The sequence below is a fragment of the Cuculus canorus genome, chromosome 8, assembly GCF_017976375.1.
Source record: "Cuculus canorus isolate bCucCan1 chromosome 8, bCucCan1.pri, whole genome shotgun sequence".
Classification (NCBI taxonomy): Eukaryota; Metazoa; Chordata; class Aves; order Cuculiformes; family Cuculidae; genus Cuculus; species Cuculus canorus.
Window position 1 is genome coordinate 10397955 of NC_071408.1, and position 27008 is coordinate 10424962.

General features: G+C 38.3%; 1 protein-coding gene across 11 annotated transcripts in view; it reads right to left on the reverse strand.

Annotated features, from left to right (window-relative positions):
• PTPRC (protein tyrosine phosphatase receptor type C) overlaps positions 1–27008 on the reverse strand; it is a 65623-nt gene that overhangs the window by 26001 nt on the left and 12614 nt on the right. Inside the window, exons 3-7 of one of the 11 annotated variants that reach the window (XM_054072765.1) lie at positions 3901–3996; positions 3010–3087; positions 2637–2663; positions 2049–2186; positions 1199–1285 (exon numbers count right to left, since the gene is read on the reverse strand). In XM_054072765.1, the coding sequence (XP_053928740.1) occupies positions 1199–1285; positions 2049–2186; positions 2637–2663; positions 3010–3087; positions 3901–3996 (426 nt within the window). Of the gene's footprint in view, positions 1–1198; positions 1286–2048; positions 2187–2636; positions 2664–3009; positions 3091–3900; positions 3997–27008 lie in introns of all 11 variants that reach the window. The other 10 variants (XM_054072764.1, XM_054072770.1, XM_054072769.1 and 7 more) reach the window with 10 other exon arrangements.

Genomic DNA, 27008 nt, shown 5'->3' on the forward strand with positions numbered 1-27008 from the left:
ACAATGTGGAACAGCTAACCGAACAGTATCCAATGTCACTAAAGAAACAAAATTTACCTACTTTTTGCACAGCTATTCTGACCTTTACAAAGAGATTTATGCAGAAGTACAGATCATTTTACTACTATCTTAGCATTAAACATTCAAAGGAAATTATGAGCTGTTATTCGGAAAACCTGTAGAGAAGCTTGAGCAAAGAACTTAACCTGAAAACCATTACTTAGGATATACTAAAGCATATGTATTACTCAAAGAGATTGCCCATAATGAAAGGGTAAACTGAGAGGGTCCAGCAGAGTTTTACCAAGATGTTAGAAGAAGAAGATCCACAAGTAAAAGCTAAGCTCAGTCTGTCAAAGAGCTGACAGCAACCTACAGCTGCTTGAAGGGCAGTTACAAAAATTGTAAGGGTCCAGCTCCTGGATGTACCTTGCTCAAGTACACACTTGTATTTTACTGACCTGTGTAATTCCTTACAGCCCAATTGCAATAATAATGTGTTTAATAATATTAGATCCCAAGAAAATATTACTGCTGAGTGAAACAAAGGAGAAGCCAATGGAAAACAGAGAAGATTATAGATCTGTGGATGCACAAATTCCAGTACTTAAAGTGGGCCTACAGGAAAGATGGGGTCAGACTTTTCGGCAAGGCCTATTGTGAGAGGACAAGGAGCAGTGGTTTTAAACTAGGGGAATGTAGATTTAGACTGGGTAAAAGAAAGATATTTTTTACAATGTGGGTAGTGAAATACTGGAACAGGTTGCCAGGGAGGTAGTGGAGGCCTCATCCCTGGAAACAATCAAGGTCTGGTTGGATGGGGCTTTGAACAACGTGATCTAGTTAAATATGTCCCTGCTCCTGCAGGGGGGTTAGACTAGATGACCTTGCTGCTAGGACAAATGTCTGTGAATATTAAGAAGAGTACTGACAAGAGTGATTGAAAGATTTACCCTCCTACTATACCACAGTGTGGAAATTTCTATTTTTCACTTCTTTGACAAGTAGCAAATCTGGTATCTTTAATATTAGTCATTAAATATTAACAAGAATCCTAAAAACACCCTTAAGTTTAACGCAGTTGTAGGCCTAGTTTGTATGCTTAAGTTGCGTAAAAGAAATTCAAAACTAATCCTTTCTAACACATTTGCTGTGCTTGCGATATCGTGATTGTGATAACTGTGTGCAAGTTTGTCACCGATTGTGTAAGAGGGGATGATCCCAGTGTTTGCTGGTGTGCTGATTGGTGAGATGGTGCTGTGCAAGGATGTTGAATTGTAATCATCTGTAAGGAGATAAACAACAAATCATCATTAAAACTAAAATAAATTATTTCAAATAGCTGTGTCATCAGAAGAGCCTTATATTGCAGCCCTTCTCTGATTTTTTTTTAGTTATGCGATATTTGTAAATTAGAGAAGAGTGCTGAAAGAAAAAGAACTTGCTAATACAATCAATAAAACATAAAATGAACACTTTAAAAGAGAGCAATCTTTTAGAAATACACCACCTTCTGTTGAATTTTACAATGTACAAGGACAATTTTTTTTGTCATTATTTAGGCATAATCCAGGATAGATTCAAAATTAAAATAGAATGAACTGGGAAAAACTAAATCATTGTGTCATGTTCTTATAGTACAATACTATTATGAATAGTGCTTATACTCTTTCAGAAACAAGCGGTCCACTAGCGTTTGTTTGCCAAATCACATACCTTACTCACTGTATTACTTACTGTATCTCTCTGCTTATAAACCACTGACAGGTTTCTACATTCTCTTTTACGTCCATTCCTATTGCTTTTGCTTTGGCAACAGCCTCGTTGGCAGCAGCTGGCATTTTGATAGCACTACGCTGACTACAAGACTTGGCTATCACATACCAGATCCTGGAAACAATTCTGGTATTGGCACCATGTCACATTGCAGATACCTCTTCTATCCAGTGAACCATAAGCTGGAAAAGTCTACTCTGAGAAAGAAATAGTTAGTTTTCCCCTACAGTTCAGAAACTAGTGAGTTCAGAGACTCGAGGAAGACAGCAAACCTGATGAAGCATTCTCGAAGGCAGTGGGAGTGGGTGTGGTGAGGGGAGCAGTGCTGTTGCGTGGTGGTTTGCCGAGTCCCGTGGCAGGGACGGAGCCTGCGTGCGTGGAGAGGTATGTGCTGTCTGCAGGAGAGACACCTGTGGTGAGAGGTACAGCAGGTTTTTTAATGCTTTGGGGGCTGCGCAGTTATGGAGGGACACAAAGCTGCGCATGACAGAGGACTGCTGTGCTGGAGTGCTCTCGTACTCAAGCACTGTGAATTTGTTAGTAAGCAAAGGCACACCAAATGCTTAAGGTGTTAGGCGGGTCTGATAGGTGCTAGCTGAACAACCAGTAAGCATAATGCCTTTTAGTGCTGACTACACCTCTGTCATGCCAAAAGTTGTGGTTTAAAATATACCCAAATTCATGACTCAAAACCAGAGTTGTCTGATATTCTTGCCCATTAAGACAGTGTCTTTCATTTCATTAGGCTGAACGAAAAGTCATTACACAGTGTGATAAAACTACAAACAGCAAAAGGGAAGAAGAAATTATCGGAAAAAAAAATCAATGCAGTTCTGTCATGTAAATTAAAAGTTTCTTACCAGGTGTAGTTGCTGCTGACTTGAAATCTTTAAAAGAGAAAGAGAGAGAAAGTGTGAATTCAACTTTTCAGAAACCAAACACAATCACATGCCAAAAATATAAAAAGAAATAGTCCTTCCTCCCAGCTATCAGCTTTCCCCAGGGAATTATACATTCTTAAGTAATAGTGACATGCAGCAACAATCTAACCCCCAAAATATCAAGCATATGATACATGGACTAATATTATCCATATTAAAACCAGTTTTCCTTGAGCTAGGAGTCTGTGCTGTGCAGCCTGAGGGATGGAGGCAACATCAGGAAGGCTGTGGTGGCTGCCAGTTTAGCTGAAACAGAAGAGCAGCAATGTCGCGGTCCTGAATTCAGCTTTACCTTCAGTGGTGCCTGGAGGTGAGAGTGATGTGGAGCGTGCAGGTGAAGGAGAGCTGGTGCTTGCCAGACTTTCATTTGCTGCTTAACAGTGGAAAAAAATATCATCCTGTGAGCAATACATGGAATTGAGAAACTCATCGCAAGCAGAAAGGCTACCAGCTGCTCTCTGAATTATATTTCTCCCTCCAGCTCTATCTAGAAGAACATGCTTACGTTGCTCTCCAACTCCTCTAAAGACTGTGCAACACATCTGCTTGGATTTATTGCAAGGGTATGGCTTGTGATCAGGTCTGTAAGACCACTAATTCCAAATTCCCACCAAACTGTCTGGCATGCCTTTGTGGCAAAGAGATTTGATCATCCTTCAGCAAGGTTTGGGGAGACACTGATTTCAGGTGTTTGAATATACCAGCTGAAGAGTCTGCATTAAGTGCAACTTGCAAAAATCCCAGACTGATTGAAGTGATTTTTTGTGTGTTGTTGACTCAAGAAGGATCCTCTTTACCCGCTCATCAGATACTGCTGTGGTGCCCAAGGAGCTCTGCATGTTTTGCAGTATGAGTGCCACTGTGACAGCTCAGCATGAAACTCTCATCGGAAATCTCAAGGGGAAGAGGTGTCTATCAGGAAATCAGAAATTCATAACAGCAGGATGTTATAGCTCAACAGCTGATCTCTTTCTTTGAAAAGTTGTCCCAATTACCTACCTTTGATTTAACTAAAACAGGAAAAATAGTTATGCCCTCAATCACATATAATTGAGGTCAGACAACATAAATCACCAGATTGCTTTAACAGGGGCAGAGCTAACTAATGTGTGATAGAAGTAGATGCGGGTTCAGCTAAAATAGGAGAAGAGCAGCAATGCCATGGTCCTAAATTCACCATTACCTTCAACAGTGCTTGGAAGTGAGAGTGATGTGAAGCGTGCAGGTGGAGGTGACACAGTGGGGGGAAAGCTGGCAGTTGCCAGATTTTTGTCTCCTGCTGCACAGTAGGGAAAAAACATCAAGTGAGCAATGCATGAAGGTGAGAAGTTCATCCATAGCAGTAAAAAGGCCAGTAGTTTGTGTGGTTTTCCTCAGGATAGATTTGACAGGGGAATGTTTTCATTTTTAACAATGCATTTTGCAATAGCAAAAGCCAAAACCCTCAAACAGTTTCACATCTTCATATGGCAGTGTATACAAGTACAAGCAGTATCAACGGGTATAGGGCGACTTTTCAATGAATGCAGAACCAGTTTATTGCTAAGAAAAGATGCTAATTCCAATTCTGTTGTCTTTTATTCATTTGAAGGATTAGAGGCTTCCACTTTGACATAAGAATCCTGAAAGCCACCCTAAAATATGTGTGTTCTCTCAAGACATCTCTCTCTAAACACAGCCTGCTATACTTTTGGAAAGGAACAATTTGTTCACATACTCCTTACCGTGGCTGTCCACAAACTTTCATGCACCTGTTTGGCTCTTCCTTTCTTTCCCTTTTTCTAGTAGTTCTTTCTCACTGTGTTTCTTTCTCGGATTTGTTTGGAGGGTTGGTTTGTTGGGGGGTGGGAGGGTTGTTTTTCAGACAGTACTTCACTATTTATAATTTCTTCTTTACTTCAGTTTCTCTATATGTCACTTCAAAACTGCTGTACGTCAATTCTTATGAAAACAAACTCCTTCAGCTTTTAAAAAAACCCTCCAGGGTTATGTGAAAACTTATGAAGGATACATGTTCTGTTGCCCTGTTCATGTGCCGGGTTCATGCTTAAGTCAGAACTCCTGGAACTCTGAAGACTTCTCTCTTTATTGACCCAACAATATGTATGTTGGCTGCTCGATAGCCATAAAGGATTTTTGCACTTAGTATGGATAGCTCATAAGACTGAGAACAGCCATTGAAAACCACTACCATCGATGACAAAGTCACCTCAGGAGAGTGAGCTATTTCTTTATGCTCAGAACTGTCATGAAATGTGTATAAGCCATGATATCAAAATAAATGTAATCAAAAGATAAAACTTTGTAAGTAGTTCTCTAGAGAACCATTGAATTTGTTGTGGACTGCACATTATTCAAAATCTCTTCCTCCAAACTAAAATTTGGAAAAAGCTAGTAGTCTGATATTTTCAAGAAAAAGTATCAACAGAAGTCAAATGAAGCTCAGCTAAAAATAGTAATGCAGAGCTAGCTACTTCATCCATTACAGAAGTGGGGCAGGGTGTTGCCTAAAATCTGGTTCATGAGATGAGGATGTAGGCCTGCCTATAGTTTGTCTGAAATTGTATGAAACTGTCAAAATAAAATTACTCTTAACTGTAAGAATATAATCTGTAAAAAGTGTAGTAGGCTAACACAAACCGAAAAACAGCTCAAATATGTTAGCTCTTTTATGTCTATATATTTCCATTGAAACACAGGACCACATATTCTTTTCAGAGCTATGGAATATTAGCAGATGAAGCTTCCCAACCTGAAGATGTTACAGACAATAAACAAAAATGATGATCTTTTGGACTATCAGTATATCTTTAGCATTTAAAATCTCTGTTAAGGACTGGAATATTTATCAACAGCAATTGTATAATCTAACTGTACACATTAAAATTCCATGAACCATGTAAAAGCTAGCATTTATATCCATTCAAATGTGTTTGCTATGAGCAATTAATTTCAATGTATCTTAAATGTTTCTTTCAATGTTTCTGAAATTCGGCTTTTGAAAGCTGGCAATTGGTCATTCTAAATTCCATAACATTATTTTTCTTTCTTCAACTGGCTTATCAGCTGATCAATTAATCTCCCTCCCTCCCAAATCTTACTTTCGTTTGGTACATTAAATATACCTCAAGCCCAAAATTAACTTTCTGTGAGCATCTACGCCGTTCAACTTTCACTTAAGTAACTGTTTCCAAGAAAAAAAATAAAATGTGTTGCAGAAATCCTAAATGAAACTCTGCTCAGAGATAGTGAAACATTTAGAAATACTTTGCCAGCTATTTACTGATGTCTAATGTGAACATGGTGGAGATAAAAAATATATGTTTCAAAATTCCCTCTTACAAATGAAGTAAGATAACATAAACAAAAAAGAGCTCATAAGCTTGTAACAGTGTTATATTTCTTCTTGCCCCATTCACTTTTTTAAGATTCCTGTGAAAGTCAATTTTCCCAACTTTCCCCTTTTAAAGTTTTGAATAATGCTACTAACTTAAACATTCCTTGAGGTTTATTGCTCACACAGGCTGACCAATGATAAAACTTACACACAATCACAGAACTTGAGGTTGGAAGTGACCTCAAGATCATTTGGTCCAACTGCCCATCTCAGATGAGGGTCAGCTATAGCAGGTCACTTCCTAAACCAGTTTGGAAAACAATAGGACTAGGTCACGCTTTTTCCCTCAAAATAAGCACTGGCATTTAAATAGAATTTCATGTCAGTTTTATGTCCCTCTAAGTATTTTAAAGGTCTCCTGCTCTTCTATGATTGTATTTTATTCTGATTTATTATGGCCATGGAATACAGCTCAAGAGAATTCAGTAGGTGGCACCAGAACACTAAAAAATTCCTCTCAAACGGAAAAGCAGATACATTCCCCCGTATAAACATATCAAGAGATACTAGGTAAAGGGGAGGAAAACAAAGGGTTGCAACAAAGCAGACTGTGTTACTCCAATATTAATAAGCATATTGCTGCAATTAATTTTTCCCCAAAATGCCCCACAGCTAACAATTATATCTCAGCTAACTTCCTCTGGTTAACATCTCTAACCTCAAATTCAAAACTGTATGCTCATATTTATGTTCTAAAACATAAGTCTGGAGTCTTGAAGGCTGAAATCTAAGAATATCTTTAACATTTAATAATAAATAATTTCATGTTTAATAATAAATATTGTCTGACCCCAAATAATCATTCTGTGTGGTATGAAAATCTGACAATCACTAAACTAAGCAAATTGCTTTGGGTTTAAACAGGAACTATCCCAAAACTTTTCTCAAATCTTACACTGCATCCAGCCATAAGATGTTTTTAAGATTATATGTGTAGAATAGGCTTAGATAACCCAAGTGGAAGAATTAAAGTATACAAAAAGTTCCTACTTTCGAAGGAACTTTCTGAGCTTCCCTTTCCCTTCTCTTGATTTGGCCACCAGTCAGTTCCTGCCGACTTATCCAAAAGATTTGCAGCCCATCAGTAATGTTTGAGCAGATCTGGCCTTAGTCAAGTGCCCTGCAGAAGGAGACAACCAACGCATCCCACAGGCAGATAGGTGTTTAGCTGATTAGTTTCTTTCCCTTTTCTCTCTGGATACCACTTGGTAGAGAGAGTGCAGCTGCTGCTTGAAAGAAAGGTTTCAGGTGGAATGACATACACCTAAAACGGATGAGCTGACCACCTCTTCTCCTGAAAGCTCAAAGACCTTCAGGCTCTGGATGTGAAACACAGGACTAATATATTTTTAAAAAAATTTTCAATGTTCAACAAGAAGTATAAATGGGAAAACTGTGAACCAACCCAAGCCACACACAAAAATAAGAAAAAAAAAAAGAAGAAAAAAAAGCCAAACAGTTCAAAGCCCAAGGACAGCAGGCTGTACGGGCCACATGTGGAGGTACAGGAGCTGCTATATCACCAATGCGGTAGTGACTCTGTGCTCACTGCACTGAACTGTGGTTGCACTGATATAAGAAGTTACTGCTCACTGCTGTCCTCTCAGGAAAAACAGAATAAAGTGAAAATGCTTTCCACTTGACAGGACCAAACGACTCAAAAGAAGACAACTGAAACCTAGGGTATATTAAAAAGACACTGTGTTCCAAGTCAGTCCAGAGTCTGATCTTCCCAAGCAAAAGGAAGAGCCAGAATACGTTTCCTCTGTGCATATATCATTGAAGGAAACTCCAGCTGATAAGATAGAATCTTTTGAAGCTGCATTAAGAGCCTAAAAACTTTATCATGTTTATGCGGGCAAAACTGATAGCTGAATGTCTTTTAAATCCATTCTGCTGCTTAATTTACACAGTAGGTAAAATGCACCTAGTTTTTTATTTCCTGCTGGGCTGGGCAGGGGACTATGTTTGCATACCAGTAGCTCAGGCTGTCCCCTCTGAGCACAGGATTGCTGCAGCATTGCACTCCTTGATGCATACAGCAGAGAGAAATGTGGAAAGGGAGGTCCTTTACTGCTAATAGTGCCTTTAGTGTTTTAGTTAGCATGGTACCATAACAGCTGGCTCTTCACATCCAGCTGCACTCCACGTGCATTTGCCAGATGAGAGGAAGGGACAGGGGAAGTAATCCTTTCTTTCAGCCATGTGTCTGAAAAATCATTGGCAATTGTGGGGTTTTTTGCCAGGAAAAGGTGCTTAGTGATTCTGCAGAGCTGCTGCCCTTTTCCCAGGATCTCTCCACCCTCCAGTATATTGGACAAACCCCAGCAACCCCCACGGAACAGCACTTCACACAAAGCAGGTAGTGAAGGTCCACATTCTATCTTTCCTCTTTTTACAGCTGAACAGAACTGCCTCAGCAGGGTCAGGGCTCTTCTCATCTGCACAGAAAGCAACAGGATGTGGTCTACTTGTTCAGACGGAGTAAAGCTCTTTGAGGGGGTCTTCTAGCAAACAGCACAGACATTAGTCAGCTCCACTGCAAGCCAATACTAAATTGCAAAAAAAGAACAGTTCCTGGTGGGAGGTGAAGGGTGAGTAAGGCAAGGTGCCTTACAAAATGCTGCCAGCCACCCTTCTTTGATTTATTTTTAAACTTCAAGTGGGATAGGATGTAATTCACACCTACTTTAAGGCTCCCTTGTGCTGCCAGAACCATCTAAAGGGACCTTACAGTAAAATGAGCATCAGAGCCAGAGATGTTACTGCTTCTTTTTGCTACAGAAATGAAATAAATGGATCCATTGCTACTTCATGAATAAATCTGGGCAGACCTATGAATAGGCTAGCAAACACTTAAACATCTGACTAATTCTATACCACAGGGGACCCGTCAAATTTCATAAGTAGGATCATGTTTGCTGAACTGCTTTCGTAATCACAGACTGCAGAATTACATGTTATTCTTTATCACTCACTCTGGGGAAGAAAAAACCCGTACTGTTCCCAGTTTCTGACGAACAGCTGCTTTTTAAAAATTGATTAAAAGAATGCCATCTAAAGTTCACTTTAAAAATATGTGAAACTTTGAATGCTCTGGATCAAAAAACAAATTACTCATTTGAGTTTAACTTGTAGAAACTTCTCAGGTAGCTGGGATGCTTCAGAAGGTCCTAAAAAGTGCCTACACTTTTGGTCATTGAAGATGCAGCCACAAAATTACTTCAAAGTAATTCAAAATCTGATATGCAAAAATCTTCATAGCCCTACAGCAATCATAAGAATGTCATACATGGATTGTAGCTAAGAATTAAAACTAAGTAAGTATTAGAATTTCTATTCCTGCAGGCAATGTTTACATTATTTATTTTCACCAGAAAATAGGGATAAAAATTGAAACCATAAGTGTAAATTTAACAGAAGTTCCAAAATTTTTTACTGGGAAGTGCCAATTGTTTTCTTTTGGCAGCATGATGCAACTTTAATTTTGACTCTCCTAAATGATAATAAAACATTTCCATTTTAATTTCTCAAAATATTTCCTTTTATACAAGTTCATCTTTAATTACCTCCCACAGTGGCTCCTTAAGACACTTCAATCATTGCCTGGGAGCCAGACCTTGTCATTCTTTCCTACGACCTTTAATCTTTAGTTAGAGTATGTATCTGGGGAGCCAAATGCTTTTTCATTCCTGAGACTCTTACCAGTGCTCAGACCTAAATTGCATTGCGGAAGGAATAGTCTTAATGAAAATCACATCTCAGAAATAAGTGCAGGTCTAAACTATAGCTAAATATGTTAGGAGGTAGTATTTTTTCACATTAAAATTGATCTTTGAAATTAATTCTTGTTCTTGGTTCCCAATGTCTATGACATTCTCCTTACTGTCCAACTTCCAAGTGAGTTGTCTCTGTCTTTCTCAGTTTCAGAGTCAACTATAAGTGTTAAGCAACATTTACTTGTTGGAGAAGGTAAAAAAAATCAAATTAACCATCATTCACGTACAAGGGCAGCAGCCATAAGAAAGAGATGGAAAAAAGAAGAATTTGTAGCTGGCAGATACAAGGAGAAACACAATGTTTCAGGCTCAGAAAGGCAGAGGAATTATAAACACCAAAGTTTGTCAAGATTAATCAGCTAAAAGAAATTAATACAAAGCATAACCTGTTAATATACAGAGTATGTCTTAAGGAAAGGATAAGAAGAAAAGCACAAGAAAAATACTGAAATATTATTTTTTTCTAAACTAACTTGAAATCAAATGAAATATTTCTGACAAAGACATTTTCTAATTCTGATAAAGCAAAATAAATTTAAGAGTTTAATTTGTTCAGAAAAAATCAAAACATAGAGAAAAAATAGACATTTCACTCAAGAAATAGTAATTCCATGGACACAACATTTGTTACAAATGATATCTAGAATTTCTCAAAACCCTAAACCTAAGGTAGAACAAAAACCAAAATCTAACAAAACAAAAACTAAAAGCAGCAAGTGAAATACTTTTTGCCATGTACACAGCTCTTGAAAACATGAAATAAATATCCAGGAATACTGTGTGCTTAGCAGGCAGAGGGAAGGCATTTCTATCAATTGTACTGCACTTTGAAAGACATCCTCCATCTTCATAGGAGGACTTTAACTACAGTAACCCACTTGTACGACTACAGCTAATGACGCCTTTGCTGCTCTGTGGTTTCTCTCATGCTGTTTACTTCAGTTTTTCTTCTACAGAACCCTACTCAAAAGGAAGAGGGTGCAGCACACTGTGGTTTAGACCATAAGTGCTTCCAAATGGTGAAACTGAGTTACCATAGCACCCACATGCTCAAGCAATCAGACCTATCTTAGTGCTAAACCACAACTTCTCTAGTGCAGTCATGAAATTTCCCTATTAAACTCCTTTTCACCAAATTTGCATTTGTAATTATTTTTAGTTGTACAGGTTCGTTAATGTGATACAATGGAGTGTGGCAATCTTTGGGATACAGTCCAGGCTGCTTTGCAGGGTGTATTTGTTGTCTGTGAACTGTCTATGAGAAGGAAGAATGTGAAACCCTGATGTAACAGTTACTTCAACTGCAAAACGCTGGCTACTGTCCACAGTCATTAAGAAACACCTGTATAAGAGAAATGGCAGATTGGCTGTGATATTTGCTCATCAGTTTTGTGTTACATGCAAAAGAAAAACTGTGTCAATGTTTGATTTACCTTTTGTATATTTTTCAGTGTTGGTGCATGCATAAAGTCAAAGGCCAGACTCGTGTTGATACCACGCTAAACTTGTCTGCTGTCAAGGCCAGCCCCTAACTTTAGTTACGACTCTTCTAGCCCTGCTGCACCTCCCTTAGTCTTACTTTCCCTCATCTACCACAAGCAGAAAGAAACACTCACTCCATATTGCTCTGCTTAATGATACCAACAGGCTGGTTCTGGAATTGCTGAATGTATACTGTTTATAGAGAGCAGAAGGAGGAAAGAACTAGCAACTATTACATTCTCCTCTTAATTCCTACTCCCCTGTTTTTGCAATTGCCACCTCTACTAGCCCTGGAGAGCTATTGAGTACAGCTGAAGGCAGCTCAGTTATCAAGAATTTTGATCAAAAAAAGGATGCTGCAAATGAGAACTCACTGACTGAGTGTGAGGTAGGGGCAAACTTCATCATCACAGGTTATCTCATCGGACCATGGTTTATTTAAGTAGCTGAGCTGCTTCTTTGTCTGCCTCTGAGTTCCTTCAATATAAAAGCATTATATGGTATTGCAGATCTCTTCCTTACTGTACACTACTTTTTACATAGTTTTGCCAGCTATAGAAAATGGATCCTTCCCTCTGCAGAACGGAAACAACTTGGAAATATTTCTCTAAACTATCTCTAATCAGTTGCAATATCAAACCATAAACAGTCTAGTACTATAGGAATGTCAGCATTTTAGCCACTGATAGTGTAAAGCCTGTTGAAATCACAAATATCTTCCATTTGGTACACATCTATTAGCATAAAGTCAACAGATTAACACTTCTGCACCTACTGGGAGCATTCTGTCAGTGAGGACTCTAACCAATGCTTTTCAAAAAGATACAATCAGTGATTTTTAGAAAGAAATTAACATTTCTTTCAATAAATGACATCTGCCTATGAGCTTTTCCTTTTTGTAATAATATTTTTCTGTGACCTGTTGCTATGCTAAAGGCTCAAACAAAAATATCTAACTGTCCTGGGGGAGCTGAGGGAGAAATGCTGGTGACAGAGATAAATAGTTGATAATCAGGTGCTCTGAACATCTATGTCTCAAACTGACATCACCTAGATTTGTACATACTTATCTTTCCTACAAAATAGGAATAAAGCACAATCGAAAACTCTAAAGAAAACACATAGGCTGTGATAAGAGACCATAATATTTCCTTTAATCTCTTTTCTCTTTTTCTTTCTATAATCTTAGATGTATGTTGTATTCTGAGCCACTGAAGGTTTTTAGGTGGAAGTCTGATTTTCAAAGTAAGGTTGCTTCCCTTTAATTTAATTTTATTTAAAATGCAGAAATATCAGTATTCCTCAATCCCAACCGTAGCTGCTTGGAGCTATGTTCTACACATAGTGTATAGACAATTTATGCCTGGAAAGATTTCAATCAAACAAGATGGAGAAAAACAAAGGAACATTTTCAGTGTTACAAAAGGGAATATTAAGATTAAAATAAACAAACAAACCACAACACTTGAGACAGACATTCACAAATTCTCAGAAAATGTCCATGCTACAAACTGGATTCCCAAACAACAATCTAGTGCCTTATGAATTCACAAGTGCATCCTTTTATTATCAGAAAGAGTTGGACCCTAACAAACCACTTCTTTGCTTTTTAATGTATTGAGGAGTATTTTTAATGAAAAAAGGACATATAAAGTTGCCATAGGGGTGCTATGGCTTCACCTTGGCCGAGGGCTGAGGGCAGGGCAAGCAGGTCTGAGTGGCGGGAAGAGTGTCATTCTGGTAAGAGCAGAGTGTGACGAATCACAGAGCAACAACCCACTTGACAGCAGCACTCAATACTGCTGCAAAGGTGTGACGGTGTATTTCTGGAAGCTGCTCTGACACTCTGACAGCACCTGGATACTGAGACCCTCACCAATGCAGGCTGGGGACAGAAACAGCCCAGAGCCCCACAGATCTTTCAAAGCTGCCACCAGAGAACACCTGTGGTTTAGTGGCAAGGGTGAATACACAGGCAGTATCTGTACTGTTCCCACAGGACAGTTCTTTCCCTTTGCCAAGTTAAAGCTCCCAGTAATTCAGTATTGCTGCAAAAATCACACATTTCAGATTATGCCCTGATTACATAACTTCTCACACTTGCAGGAGATGCCAAGTGGCTCACAGGAGTGGTCATCTGAGGACTGTGATGATGTTTGCTGCCCTGTTACAGAGCCCAAGGCTGGGGGTGGGGGGTAGTCAGCTGCTGTCTTTGGTGAGAACAGATCCCATGGTTTTGGTGAGCACTTTGGAGTCAGAGAGAAGATCTGACTTCATCTGCTCCCAGGAATGAAATGATTGTTTAATTGAATTCTCTGATGACTGGGCAGTTCAACCTTAAAGAAAACTAACTACCTTATTCTACAGCTGAATAAGATAAGTGCCATTGCTCTGTACCTCCAGTGCACAGCTCTGGGTTTTACTGTGCTCAGTTACTCTGTCTGCACTGCCCCAGCCCTTGAAAGATTCTTAACTACAGAACAAATCAGAATAAAGACGTAGTTATAGCAAGTCTTCCACAAAAATATCATTTTCCAGTGATCTGTCATTTGTATTTCTACAGCTTCTTGCTCTGAGCTTAACAGGACCCTCAGCAGTGCCTGTGCTCCATGAGCTAAGTCCCAGCCTCACATCTCCAAGCAGCAACGCTCTTAACTATCCTGCTAGTCTTAGTAATCTCCCATGACCCAGATTTCTTGCAGCACTAACAGAAGAGCCTAGCCAGCATTGGCTGATAGACATCTAGCTTCTGTTTCTTAAAAGGATAGAGAGTACAGAGGGAAAAAATAATCAGCCAGCTCAGTGGCAAACTGTTCCCATACCAACTCTGCCTGCTGGGCAGTTTCTGCACCCTCCTGGGGCTGCCAGCTGCAGCCAGCAGACTCTCTTTGTTTCAAGGGAGAGTGATTTTACTTGGTTACTATCCTGACTTTTTCTTTTCCTGCAGATATTCAGGTCAGAAATGATCAGAATTTAGTATCTTTCATCAAATATAGTACTGAATATTTTGTTGTTCATAAAATACTGTGACAAAAAATTGTTTACTGATCAACAGCTAAGTAAACCGCATACTTGCTAGGGTATAATTTAAAACACAGTAAAATACACACAGAAAATGTTGATAAGAAACATCATATAAGGGTCAGATTCTACCACCATTACTCAGGCAAAAATCTATGGACGAGTAAATCATTCAGTGAAGCATATCAATCACTTTTAGAAGAATTGCCTGTTAAAAATTATTTGTATAGCTTTCCTATATAAATTCATCTGGAATCATTATTTTTTTATAGAAAAGAATAAGTTACCAGAATTTACATTATAAATATTTCCTATATTTGATATATAACCTGAAAACCATCTTGAACTCAGCCAGCATGAGGAAGGTTAGAACTATAACCAAATCCTACCCAGGGATTCCTTATTTCACTAGTGTGTGTGTGTGATCAGATGTATGCTTCATCTCTGTGTCTCTGTAACATCCCCTGCAAAGTGGGGATAATGGCACTATTCTACTAAACTGGCACATTGCAATTAGAAATGCATTCAAGATTATGAAGTTTGCAGACAATGGATCTGATAGTGCCATAAAAGAAGGTACGGTCACATCTGCCTGATTGCATAAACAGGAACAGTCGTAGGCTGCAAAAGAGAAACTCCTAGAACCCTAGATCCCAGAATGCCATGCACACACATACAAAAGCCTCTCACTATCTCAAAATCTGGATTGCAAAACCTGGGTTATGCCACTTCAGAGAAGCGGAGCTAATGCTACCGAGAAGGAACCGCCACACCAGAAGCAATGATCAACAGATTTCGGAAGAGACCTAAGCACATGCAACTCCTCCTGAATTTAATAAATCCTTGGGATGAAAGTGGATTCTCACTCCCATTTCCTTCTTTTTTTTCCTTTTGAAAGTCAGATCATCAATTTTGCTGCCCAGCTTTGGGCAGTTACCTGCATTTTAAATGTGTCCTTTTTGCCTCTTTTTCTGTTTGACGTTTTCATTATAACAAAAGTGAGATAGAAGCCTTAACTTTAACTAACAATCTATTTGATAATCATAAGCAAAGAGAGGGTAAAGTAGTTCATCTGATTGTGCTTTAAATCCTGTTCTGACCATACTTTTCTGAAAGACAGTGTACGCTGAACATTCCAGGATATGAAAATAAAAGCTCAGAAGGGAAGGAGTCCACTTTGGTCACAGGGGTTGTAGCACCCCATATTCCAGTAAAGAACCTGAGAAATCTAAAGCTCAACTTCCTCAGGAACTGAACAAGACTAATTTCAGTATCGCTTTAAATTCTAGGCAAAAGGAATATAAACAGTCTATGCTTCCATCTTTTGTATGTGGCAAGAAATTCTCATTAGCATTTCATAAATACTTTCCTTTTTTTCCATTTTTATTATAAATATTTTTTTAAAAAATACTAAGTGAGCAGCCTGGGAAAGAAAAGTAAAATCAAAGATACTAGATAAAGATGCTAGGCAATAATTTATTTAGGAAAAGAATTCTATGGACCTTTCAAAGTATAGGGACCCAGCTTTGGCCTGAGGACATTTCCTAAGAGAACACCCAATTTCATGCTCCAAATAATTTTGCACTCTTTGTGTAGGCATAACAATGCACAAGGCAGGAAATTCAGCAGACCTGTAAACATTTCTGTTGTCTAATAATAAGAAAGATGCATATAGTGGCATTACACAACGGAAAGAACAACTCCCACTTGAAGTGGTAGGTCAGAAACCGAATTTGATACATAAAACGAGTATCAGTTTGTATGCACATATACACATAGACAGAGCAGTTTGGAAGTAGAACGTATAACGTCTTCTGTGAGGACAGATGGAAAAGCTGAAGCAGAAAGACACAGTATGTGCAAATGTGGGTAAGATTTTATTCTTTCAAGGTCTATACTTTAACAGCATTTGGCTGAAATGCTGATTAATTTATGACCATCTGACCTGTTAAAATTAACTGCTCTTTCATTTTTAACTAAGGGAATATATCAGAAATTTTTAAATTGTGTAGCTAAAGACACTTGGAAATATTTTTCAGCACCTATACAGCATTTCATACATTTGCCAAATAAATGTCATAATATGAACAAACCAAAAGACAAAAAGATCTGATAGGTGTTCAAGAAAGCACTTTCACACACAAATTCATCATTGATTTCAGAAGGAATTAAGCCCATAATTTGAAATAAGATGGTATTCTGAATCAGGACTGCTGCAGAGTCTGGCATGTAAGCATGTAGCAGATCCCTGACATTACCTCAGTAAAAAATACAAATAGGAAGTGGGGACTGGCAGTGCTTAATTCAGCACTTAGCTTTGCTGGCTCAGGAAGGCACATGAGCTTTATCTCTGCCCACCACTTGATGCATGTAGACTAGTTCCAGTGTGAAATCACCTGGCTTTCCATGGGCTGCTCTACACCAATGTGTATGCTGTTAGGAGTACTTGGATAAACTGAACTGTGATCGTATAATCGTAGAATGGTTTGGGTTGGAAAGAACTCTTAAAGGTCATTTAGTTCAACCCCACTGTCATGAGCAGGGAAATCTTCCACCAGATCAGTCTGCTCAGAGCCCCATCCAACCTGACCTTGAATGTTTTCAGGGATGGGGCACCTACCACTGCTCTGGGTTACCTGCTCCAACCCAAAGAAATTAAAGACAGACCAACAGCATGTGCAGCAATGATGGTGTAAAGCAATCTGAAATAGCACAGTGAAAGATAAAGCAGGAAACGACCAGCCTTTAGCTTGACAGGGACAAAGAAAATATTTAGAAAGATCAGTAAACTCCCAGGAAAACAAGGAACACAGTTATCAGGGAATGGAACTCCTTACTCAGGACATCATGTGTTTCTGTTAGGGAATAAGTTGCAAGTCCTCTAGGACCACAGAAAATTTTCTTTTACATCATTTTTCTGCTGTCAATTCATTTTGGCAGATGCCTGTGGCAGAGAGTTTCCCCAAAGGAATGTGGTTCTCTGATGAATGAAAACGGAACTTTTAGAAAAGCATTCTCCAAAGAATGCAGTAAAACAGCACTGAGGTCCCTAACATCTCCTACATGAGCTGGCATCTACCCTGTGCAACCTCATTTTACAAGTGACTGGGAAACTGGCTGTAGTGGAGGACCTGGCTCCATAGAGGTGAGTGGTTGATGGCTGAGTGGGATCCCAGTTGGTATCATGGGGAACTTCTAAGTTTAGAACAATGGTAATCTATTTGACCATGGGTTTTTTTCTCCAGGAAACAAGCACCTACATTAAAAAAGGAACGTGGGCTTCTAGCCAGAGTATCTGCTCTTCAGCCAGGAATGCAGGTGCTTCTCTTGTGCAAAGGTACACAATGCTAAAATGGCTTAATCGTCAAGCATGTTTTGTCTTTCAGTTTCAAGGTATTGGCAGTTACTAATGAAAGTAATCTTTTACCTCATTAATGTTAATGAGCTTTGGCACCACACTACAAAATGTGGTTGTAGAAATCCTACTTCTACAGCTAGTTCTGTTAGCGCTTGTTCAGAGACCTCTCCGTCTTGCTTTGCTGTATCCTGTAGTCACGCCCTTTTTGGCTATGAGTCATTACAGTTAACCAGCCACATGGCCAAACTCCTATTTCAGTATAAATCAAATTCAGTTCAGATTTGAGTGGCTAACCATGGGAAGGATCCCATTGTCTTGTTAAGTTTCTGCCTTTTGAGCTTAGGGGATAAAGTTGAGAAGTCAATGTTGAAGTTTACCCATTAGTCAGCCTCAAGTTTTGCTTACTCTTCATATGCTGGTTTGACAGACATATAGAGATGCCACATAAAATAGATAAAACCCACTGAAATCCACCACCTGACTAGGAAGGGGCAGAAGAACTATTTGAACATTTAAAAGTTACAAAACTGTTGTTAAATGTGTTTGGTCTCAAGTAGTAACTTTGTCCAAGAAAATGTCTTAAGGTGTTTCTTCCCAGGCTATGCATTAATGCTGACACTTAAAGCAGCTTATGATACAGTCCTGATACATTAACGGGCCAAGAGAGAGGTCCGGGGCTAGCTGCAGGTCCTGCAGGGCTCCGCTGCTTTCTGCACATGCACCAGGCAATGCTCCTTTCTGCTGGGAAGCCTAAAATTGCAAAAGCTACATGTGACTGGTTGGTTCTTGTCTTCCCCATTTCCCCTCACAGATGGTTAGAAGTTCCTGATTCTGTACTGCTTCTGAAGCAGTTTCAGCAGTCTATCCCTAAACTGCAATGGTGCCGTGTTCAAGGGGCTGATCTCTTCCTGCCTGGCTCTGTTCGTTATCTTATCATAATGCATCTGCTTGTGTCACGCTCCAGCAAACTGTCCATGACTCTGGTAATACCGTCACATCACAAATATCCCCATCTAGAAGATGTGCTCAGTCTACATAGCCTAAACACCCACTCTTTCTTACACAAGAGTGTCACTACGAACTTGCAGTTTCTTCATAATTGCCATCCAAACTGTTTGTTTTGGGATGGCTCAGCAGCTTATCTCACTGCCAGTTTGGTTAGAAATTGTGAGACTTTGAGTTGACAAGATCAAAGAGATTGGTTCAGCCTTCTACAAAGGTAGGAATTTAGATCTGCATGTCCATCAATCCTGTGACACGTGACCACAGCATTACGTTTATCTTCCTAGTCTTGACCAGATTTCACGGGGCGACTACTGTTTGACGTCAGGTAAACTACTGAGCTTAATGAAAATTCATGTTTCTTTTTAGATGATAAACTACTAATTTCTGAGGAATTTCCAAAATAGACCCAGTCAGCTCAATTTAATAGTTTATTGCTAAAGATAAATAAAGATTTAAGTTCCTACCATTATTCCTGCCAAACACAAATATAAAAATAAAATATCCATTTCTATCTAGTTAGGCTTCATCTAATATGTATAGGTATCCCAGAAACAGAACACAGTTGAAATTTTTTAATAACCTAGGGCTGCATATTTAACATTTTTTTAAAACAAGAAGAAACACAGGAACTGACAGCAAATAATGATTATAGATGTAGAAGAAGAGTTGTGTTAGCTATAAATTATGGGAATGCATTCACGTTAATTTGCCAGACAAATAGCCAGAGCCGGGTTTTGCTCCTCCTCTGACACCAACAGGAAGAGGCTGAGTTGCATCAGCAGATTATCTAGTTCACAAGACACGCTTTCAACTGTACAGTGTATAAGGGAAGTCAAGCTTAACTTTTCGAGCATTTTGGAGTTTTTTAACAGTGTTTGGAACCAATGGACTTCTTTCAATTTCCTGCTAAATGGCAGCCTGCAAGAACTATATGGTATCACAGGATGTGGGTGCCATAATTTTATCTCCATTTTGCAGAGTGCTGGTTGATATTTAGCAAACCAGCTCTCAGCTTGCACTGTAAGCAAGTGCCTTCCAGTTCCTGTGGCAAGGCTGCCTGTCAGCTCACAAATGTGTAAACTTCCTTACTGAGTTAAGGTGAATACTAGCAATGTACAAAAATATTAACATTTCTGCCTACGTTGTTTGAAATCATAGAATTTTGCAAAACTAAACTACCAGAAAGTGTAGTTGCCCTAATGACTGATCTTCCATTTTTAGCATGCTTCTTTAGCTTCAAAGCACTACACAAGCAGCCTCTAGAATGACACAAGCCTCATCATACATCTCAGAATGGGACAGTTATTATCTAAGAAATAAGACTGTTCATAGTTTATGTTCATGAGCATTACACTGTATACAGAACACCCAGTGACAGTCCTGGATTAGGATGATTGTGTTGCCCAGTACAAACATCCAAAATATTTTTTCCTTCTGTGGCTCTGCTGTTGCTATATCAATTTTTTTTTAATTCCTGAAGGTTCATTGATTTGAAGTCCAAAGAACCACCTCTAAAAAGATGATTACTGTAGTACACTGATAGCCTCCACCGTAGCCACCAACATTTAGGGATTTGGTTTTTAGTTTTGTTTTAAGTTCATACTCATATGTCCTTTGAGAAATTTTGGATGAACCCCACAACATTCAGCTCTGAAGCCTAATTCCTAAAGTCAATTTTCAGAAGTGTTATGCAGAGTTCTTTACTAAAAGAAAAAACAGTATCAAAAAAAAATAAAAGGGCAATGGGTCCAATTATTTCTTCTCTTCCTCAATGTTCACAGAAGCGAATGCCCTGTGCTGCTACACTGCTGTGTCCCCTTTCCAACACCACCAACAGATTGTAGCTAGTCCTGGTTTCTAACATTGCTTTAGACTTTAAAGCAGCAAACAAGAATCTCTCAGGAGCTGACTGCACAGAAACTTTGTAAAAAGGCAGCTTTAGTCTTCTGTTTGATTGTTCCTATTACTTTTTAACAATCTAGCAAACCCACAGAGTTATTCATAGCTTTTCTCATGTATTGGAATAATTTGTTAATTTCTTATGTTTTATGTTATTTCCTGAATAATTTCTTCCTCATTTTGGTAATAATTACTTTGAATTTTACCTACAGCGGTTGATATGATCTTGAGTCAACATCGCCCCAGATGGATTTCCAGCTTCAGAAGAACACCTCTAGTATAATACCTTAACAAGCACCCATAACCCAGCTTTTATTTTTTTTTTCTCTGGCTTTAAGGCTCCCTTTCCATTTAGGCTCAGGCACACACTTGCACAGTGTGTTAACGTAATTTCCTGACAGGTTCTAGGATTTCAGTGTATTTTTTTTATACTTTCTTACAGTTCATTCTAAAATGCTTTCTCCTAGATCTAACTTCCAAACACCACTTGTCCCAGTGAACACTAGTGCTCATATTCCGTAGAAACAGCCCTGGGGATTTCAGAGGAGATGTAACTTTTACTCTGTTCAAATTATGTCTAGAAGATAGCATATTTATTTGCAAGACATTACAGTTATTTAACATCTTCACATTTCTTGCTTTCTAATAGTAAGTGTGCACAGATTTTTATAAGACTCCAACAATGTAGTTACGAGACAAAAGCATTTCATGGTAAATCTCTACCGAGGCCTCAAGCTGTGCGAGGAGTCACTCAGTTAGGTATATCGAGAGACTGGTACAACTGAGTGAATTAACTTTATTTCATTGTATGCCTGTTTTCCAGACTAACAGCGGTATTTACAATGAGACTATATGAATGTGTGCCCTTTCTTCACGAAGAATACAAACTCCATTAATGTGCAATTCCAAAGCACTGGGAATAATATGGAGAAGGATTTTTCAGATCAACTTTAAAACTGACAGAGGCAAAACCAAATTATCACATCTGCATATCGTTACCTGTGCTTTTCTCAAATAGAATATATTATCTGTAAATAGTGTCAGTTACAACATAACATTAAACTAGGTTTGTATTTAGATAAAAAAGTGGTGACACTGCAATGAGAGAAATGCAATCACTGGAAAGATTATACAGCCCCTAGCAGGTTTGGATACAGTATGGCAAGAGGCATCCAAGTGGCCTCAGATTTCATCCTTAATGCATCAGTAGAAATGGACAACTATCTCTATAACAACAAACTTCAAAATTCTTCAAAGGCTACAGGTCCAGATCAAGCATATGAGACACCACAGGGGAAGCACTTCCATCTGCCATAGTCTAGTTGCTGCATGAAGTAAGCCTTAAATGTGCAGGACATAAGGAAGCAGCAACATCTGCCAGCATGTCCCCCTGGACGGTTAGAGAGCAAAGGTTGTAAGGGGAAACTCACAGCATATTATTACCTGCAGAAGAGATCCAGTCAAAGATGTTTACACCTGGACATTTCACATCATATTTCTTCCTTACCTTTTAATTTCTTCAGGAATTTTTATGCCATAGATTGTATTACTAAGCTTTTGAAAAATACTTCTATCAATTCAGTTTGTGTAATTTAAAATACATAAAAAACCCAAATAATTCCTTTTTGTCTGTTTAATGGAATTGTGAATCAGTGAATGCAAAAAACCTGCTTGATTTCAATAAAGTTGCCCTGATAGACAAATCATAAATGCCTTTTGAAAACAAGAGTCAGTACCCTCAATTAAAGATATATTTGTATAAAGAAATACAGGAAACTCACTCTAATTATTTATCAATCTGCTGACAGTACAAAACTAGTACTATGGACCTGGATGTGTCCTTGAAATGCCTCTGGCTTTCTAATCCAGGAGGGTGGCAAGAATGGGTTTTGCAGAAGAATAACTCTTACGTTTCCGGAGATTGTTTTGAATTCCCCAAGATATAGAGAATCTGTACTTGGTAAGTGGGGTAATTGTCTGTAGCACACCAACAACTCCTGTCTGAATTGAGAAACTGTAAGGAATCTTCTTGACTTCCTCTATTTTCTGCATAGCAAAGCTTCACCCATGAAGAAAGGAAGTGCTGGGCTGGTGCTCATCAGTTTGATCATTATGTTAATAAATGCATGAAAAGCAATACCAAAACCAAGCACTGGAAAGATTTTAAACACTGGATATTTCAGTAATATTAAATCAAAGTATTTTTAGCAAAGACTCGCCAAAGAACTGATATTCAGAAAATATTTTGAGTACTGTAACAACAGCAGGCATATGAAAAGCAAGTGCACCATAGAGATAAGAACCAGAGAGACCAAGCTAGGTCTCTCTGTGCAACTGAACTGGTTTCTTCTCCAGAAAATGCATAGCAAAGATTCTGGATGGAATGTGCAAACAAGAAACCAACACCCAAGACTTCAAATACTCAACACCACACACTGTCAGTCATTCCCAGCATTCTTCATTTTGAGTGAAAACTCCTGTCTCAGTATGAGAAGTCATAAGGATTTGGGTTTGAATTGGTTTTGATCTAAAAGCTTTGAAACACTTTTTGTTCTGAAAAGTAGCATTACAATGAATTTCGTGACAGACCATTTCCCTAACGATTACATGTCCTGTAGGGAGACTTCCCATCTGCCTCTATGACTGCACCAACACTACAAACACTAATGCTCTGCAACATTTTCTGCGTTCTCCGAGAAGGCTATTATATGCACACAGACTGAAACAGGACTCAAAGACGTGTCACTCTGACCTTAGACATAGATTAGAAGTCTGCATTACCAGCATGGCTGAACTGTTGATTTTGGGATTGGGTTTCTTTTACAAGGAGAGCAGATTGTAACTTTTACACAAATCTCCCTAAGACCTATCATTATAGTCTTGACCATGTTAATTCTCATTTGCATTTGCCTCTTGCAGTACCACAAGAATTCTAGATCGTAAAATTAAATGCAGCTGCCGAATGTACAGACCCCTGCCAAATCTACTGACCACTTACTGGTGCATTATCGTTATTTCCCTGCTCCTGATTTGCCCTTGCTCATGCTCCAGAACATCTGAAAGGTGCTACCCTTTGGTCTTACAAAATTGTCTAAGCAAATCTTCTGTTTGCACTTCAGTTTTATACTCCTGCCTGGAAATAGGAAGAAATCTTTATTTGAACCTGGCAGCAATCTTTTTCCCAGGAAGAAGGATTAATACCCTCATGTCTTCCTCCATTAGTCTTTCCTGAACATCAGATTAAGTTCTTGTGTCCACCTTTCAGTAGGGTGAGATGTGCTTTATGCAGAAGGTTGGCTCAGGATTTCTGCAACTACCTGAGGTGGTATACAGGCCTCCCATCACTTTTCTGATTGACTAACCAGACTCATTAAATGATTTCCCATAATAGTCAATGTTACACTCCCTTCCTGTTTTGCATTGTTCAATATGAATTTTTGTTTGAGTTTGCTAAAAAATATGTGGCTTCCTTTACGAAATGGCACAAACAAACAACTTAAAAGTTCAAATTAAAAAATGATCCTTCTTGTGTCTTCATTTTCCCTCCTTTTTTTTGCTCCTTTCTCAGCAAAATTTCCAGAATATTTCTTTTTGTCCAACAACCTTCTGGGTGACCTTTTAGTAATTAACTCTCTGGATCTCTCTCCATTTAACCTGAAAATAATGACTTTTCTTTGCTAAATTATTTTGAGCTCTGTGTAAACAAGTGTCCCAAGGCTCTTTTGGTTTGCATTTCCTTTAATAACTAATGTTCAGCAGCTTTACTAAAATTAAAAAATAGTCTGATTTCATACTTTTCCCTCTACTGACAAGTATTTTGCAAGGTAATAATGTAGTGGAAAATATTCCATGGTTGTCTTAAGGAAATTAGATTTTTTTGTCTTGCCTAGAAGATAAAAATGACAGTCACTGACTCAAAACTAACTATATATTTGTGAAATAATGAAGGTTAAGGTACATTCCTGAATGCAGAAATACCTTCTAAACCCATTAGAAGGGGTTCATAAAGAACTGTCATCCCATTCATGGTTCGGGAATCCTGAATGGTGTCTGTATAGTGGCTAAGGGATCAAACCAGAGTGTTGTATTTTACTTTCACTATAAAGAATCCCACTGATGGTTCAAATTTAAACTACTGAATAACTCTTTGCTTTCTCGAAGGCACAGATTTAAATAAGTAAAATCAGTAAAATCTTAGTAACATTCATTTTAAGGAGAGCTTTTTTTTTCTCAGGGAAAACTCTTACAAACAAAGTTTGAAAGCTTCTGCAGGTGAGAATTTTCTGAAGGGACACTATAATCATTTCAGTAATGCAGATCTAACCATTATTAAGATATCAACTAGACGCCCTTCTGACTGGAAAAAGCATGTATTTTTCTTAATTAGATATTGCCTCTTCCCCTCTGCATTCATTCTGCATTATACTCTTCTTCTCTAGAGAAGAGAGAGATTCTCAGAGACTTCACTGAGCAAGAAATGCTTCCAATATCATTTAAGAATTGTTTTTTGTCTTTGTTATAAGTGGAAGAATGATAGTATTCTACCTACACTTCCTGGAAACTCAGCCTAGGCCTATGTATGTTCTCTTATCAAAATCTCCATCAAAGGTCAGGTAATTTTCCATACTCATCTAGAGAAAAAAAGATGCTACCTATCTTGATGAATCAGTTCAAGAGTGTTAGTGCTTCTCCCTGAAAATGAATCAGATATAGTCACTTAGGAAATGAAGAACATTATTTCCATGACTACAAATGTGCTCAGAATTACAATCTTATTAGCTTCCACAGCTTCTTCCACTGTGGGCCCCCAGGCCAGCTCTTACCTGGCTTTGGAGTTTGTGACAGGAGACAAGGGATCAAGCAGCAAATTTGCTGATAATGGGCAACTAGTTAAGAACTGCGATAGTTCTTGGAGCTATCAGAAAGACTGAAATCAGTACGTGCTGCAGGGATCCTAACATGACCCAAAGAGACACAAATATTTTCTTTTATTATTTAATTCTTATCTTGGCATTACAGCACTAGCACAAAATTTGCTTATCTCTTAACTTCGAAAGACTTGAAATAGTCAACAAATCAGTTTTATTTTTTCTCCTCAAAAATCTCTTACATCTAAGCAAAGATATCAAGTATTTCCATATAATATTTTGCACTTAAATTTCCTTCCAACATCCACTTTACTACTGTCATTGCTAATTAAGGATATAAAAAGAAAGACTAGAGTGTAAAACAGATACAGTGGGGTGGTTTTGCAGTAGTATCTTCCTCCTACGTCCATCTCAATTCTATGCTCTTTTAAATGGGAATTATACTATGCCTCATCCAAACTGAAATTTGTAATTCCACTTTTCCTGACATTACACAGACCTAGTGGAGATTGTTATAAATATTGTCAAATGCATGTGATCTAGTTTAATCATGGCATCTGCTTTAAAAAATTTTATGCCTTTTTGAGAGAAGAAGGAATGCCTAATAAAACAGCAATTAAAGCCCTTTGTCAAAGAAATAACATTAACAAATGCAATGTCAATTCTGATACTAAAAACTGAAAACCATACAAAAATGATGATAACACTAACACGACACAAGCCACATTCACGGACATAAATACAATAGAAAAAAAATGTAAATCTCAGAAATTAGTAGGAACATAACTACCGTTGAATTGCCCTTGGTTAAGAATGTGGCAGGTTTGGCTCTACATTATAGCAAAGTGAATGTTTAACCAGATGTCATTAGGTGTTTTAGCATCAACAAAACAAACAAACAAACAAACAAATGAGCAAAAAAGCACATCAACACACACAAAAAAAAACCCATAATCCTGATACTGCTTCTTCAATTCTGTTTTGAATGTTGGAAGAGTAGTTATGAAAACGCTTGATTTACTTCTTTGGAGAAAGAACTTCAACACAGAACTACAACCAGGAAAGTCTCGGATACACATAACACTCAAAATGTACAATTGTTTTAGAATAAAATTATACACACAAGCTGTTCCAAAAGATGCTCTCTGTGGACCAAAGGTAATTATTAAAGAGTTGGCAAGTGTGCATTTGTATTGCCAGTGCAAAGACTTTGTTATTTTCCTTTTCTAACATTTAACATCCATTCACCAATATATTTTATTCTGTGATCACAGACTGCTTTTTTGGTCCAGCACAGAAATGTTCCAGAGCATGCAGTAAAGATACCTTTTGACTGCAGCACTAATTCTGTGCATGAACCATTGAGTTAGCAGGCAGGGGACCATAAAAAAGAAAAGACACCTCACAACTAAATATTAAAATGCTGGTTTAGGTAACATGATTATATTCCAGTTCTTGTCACAAAATTCTTGTATGATGCTA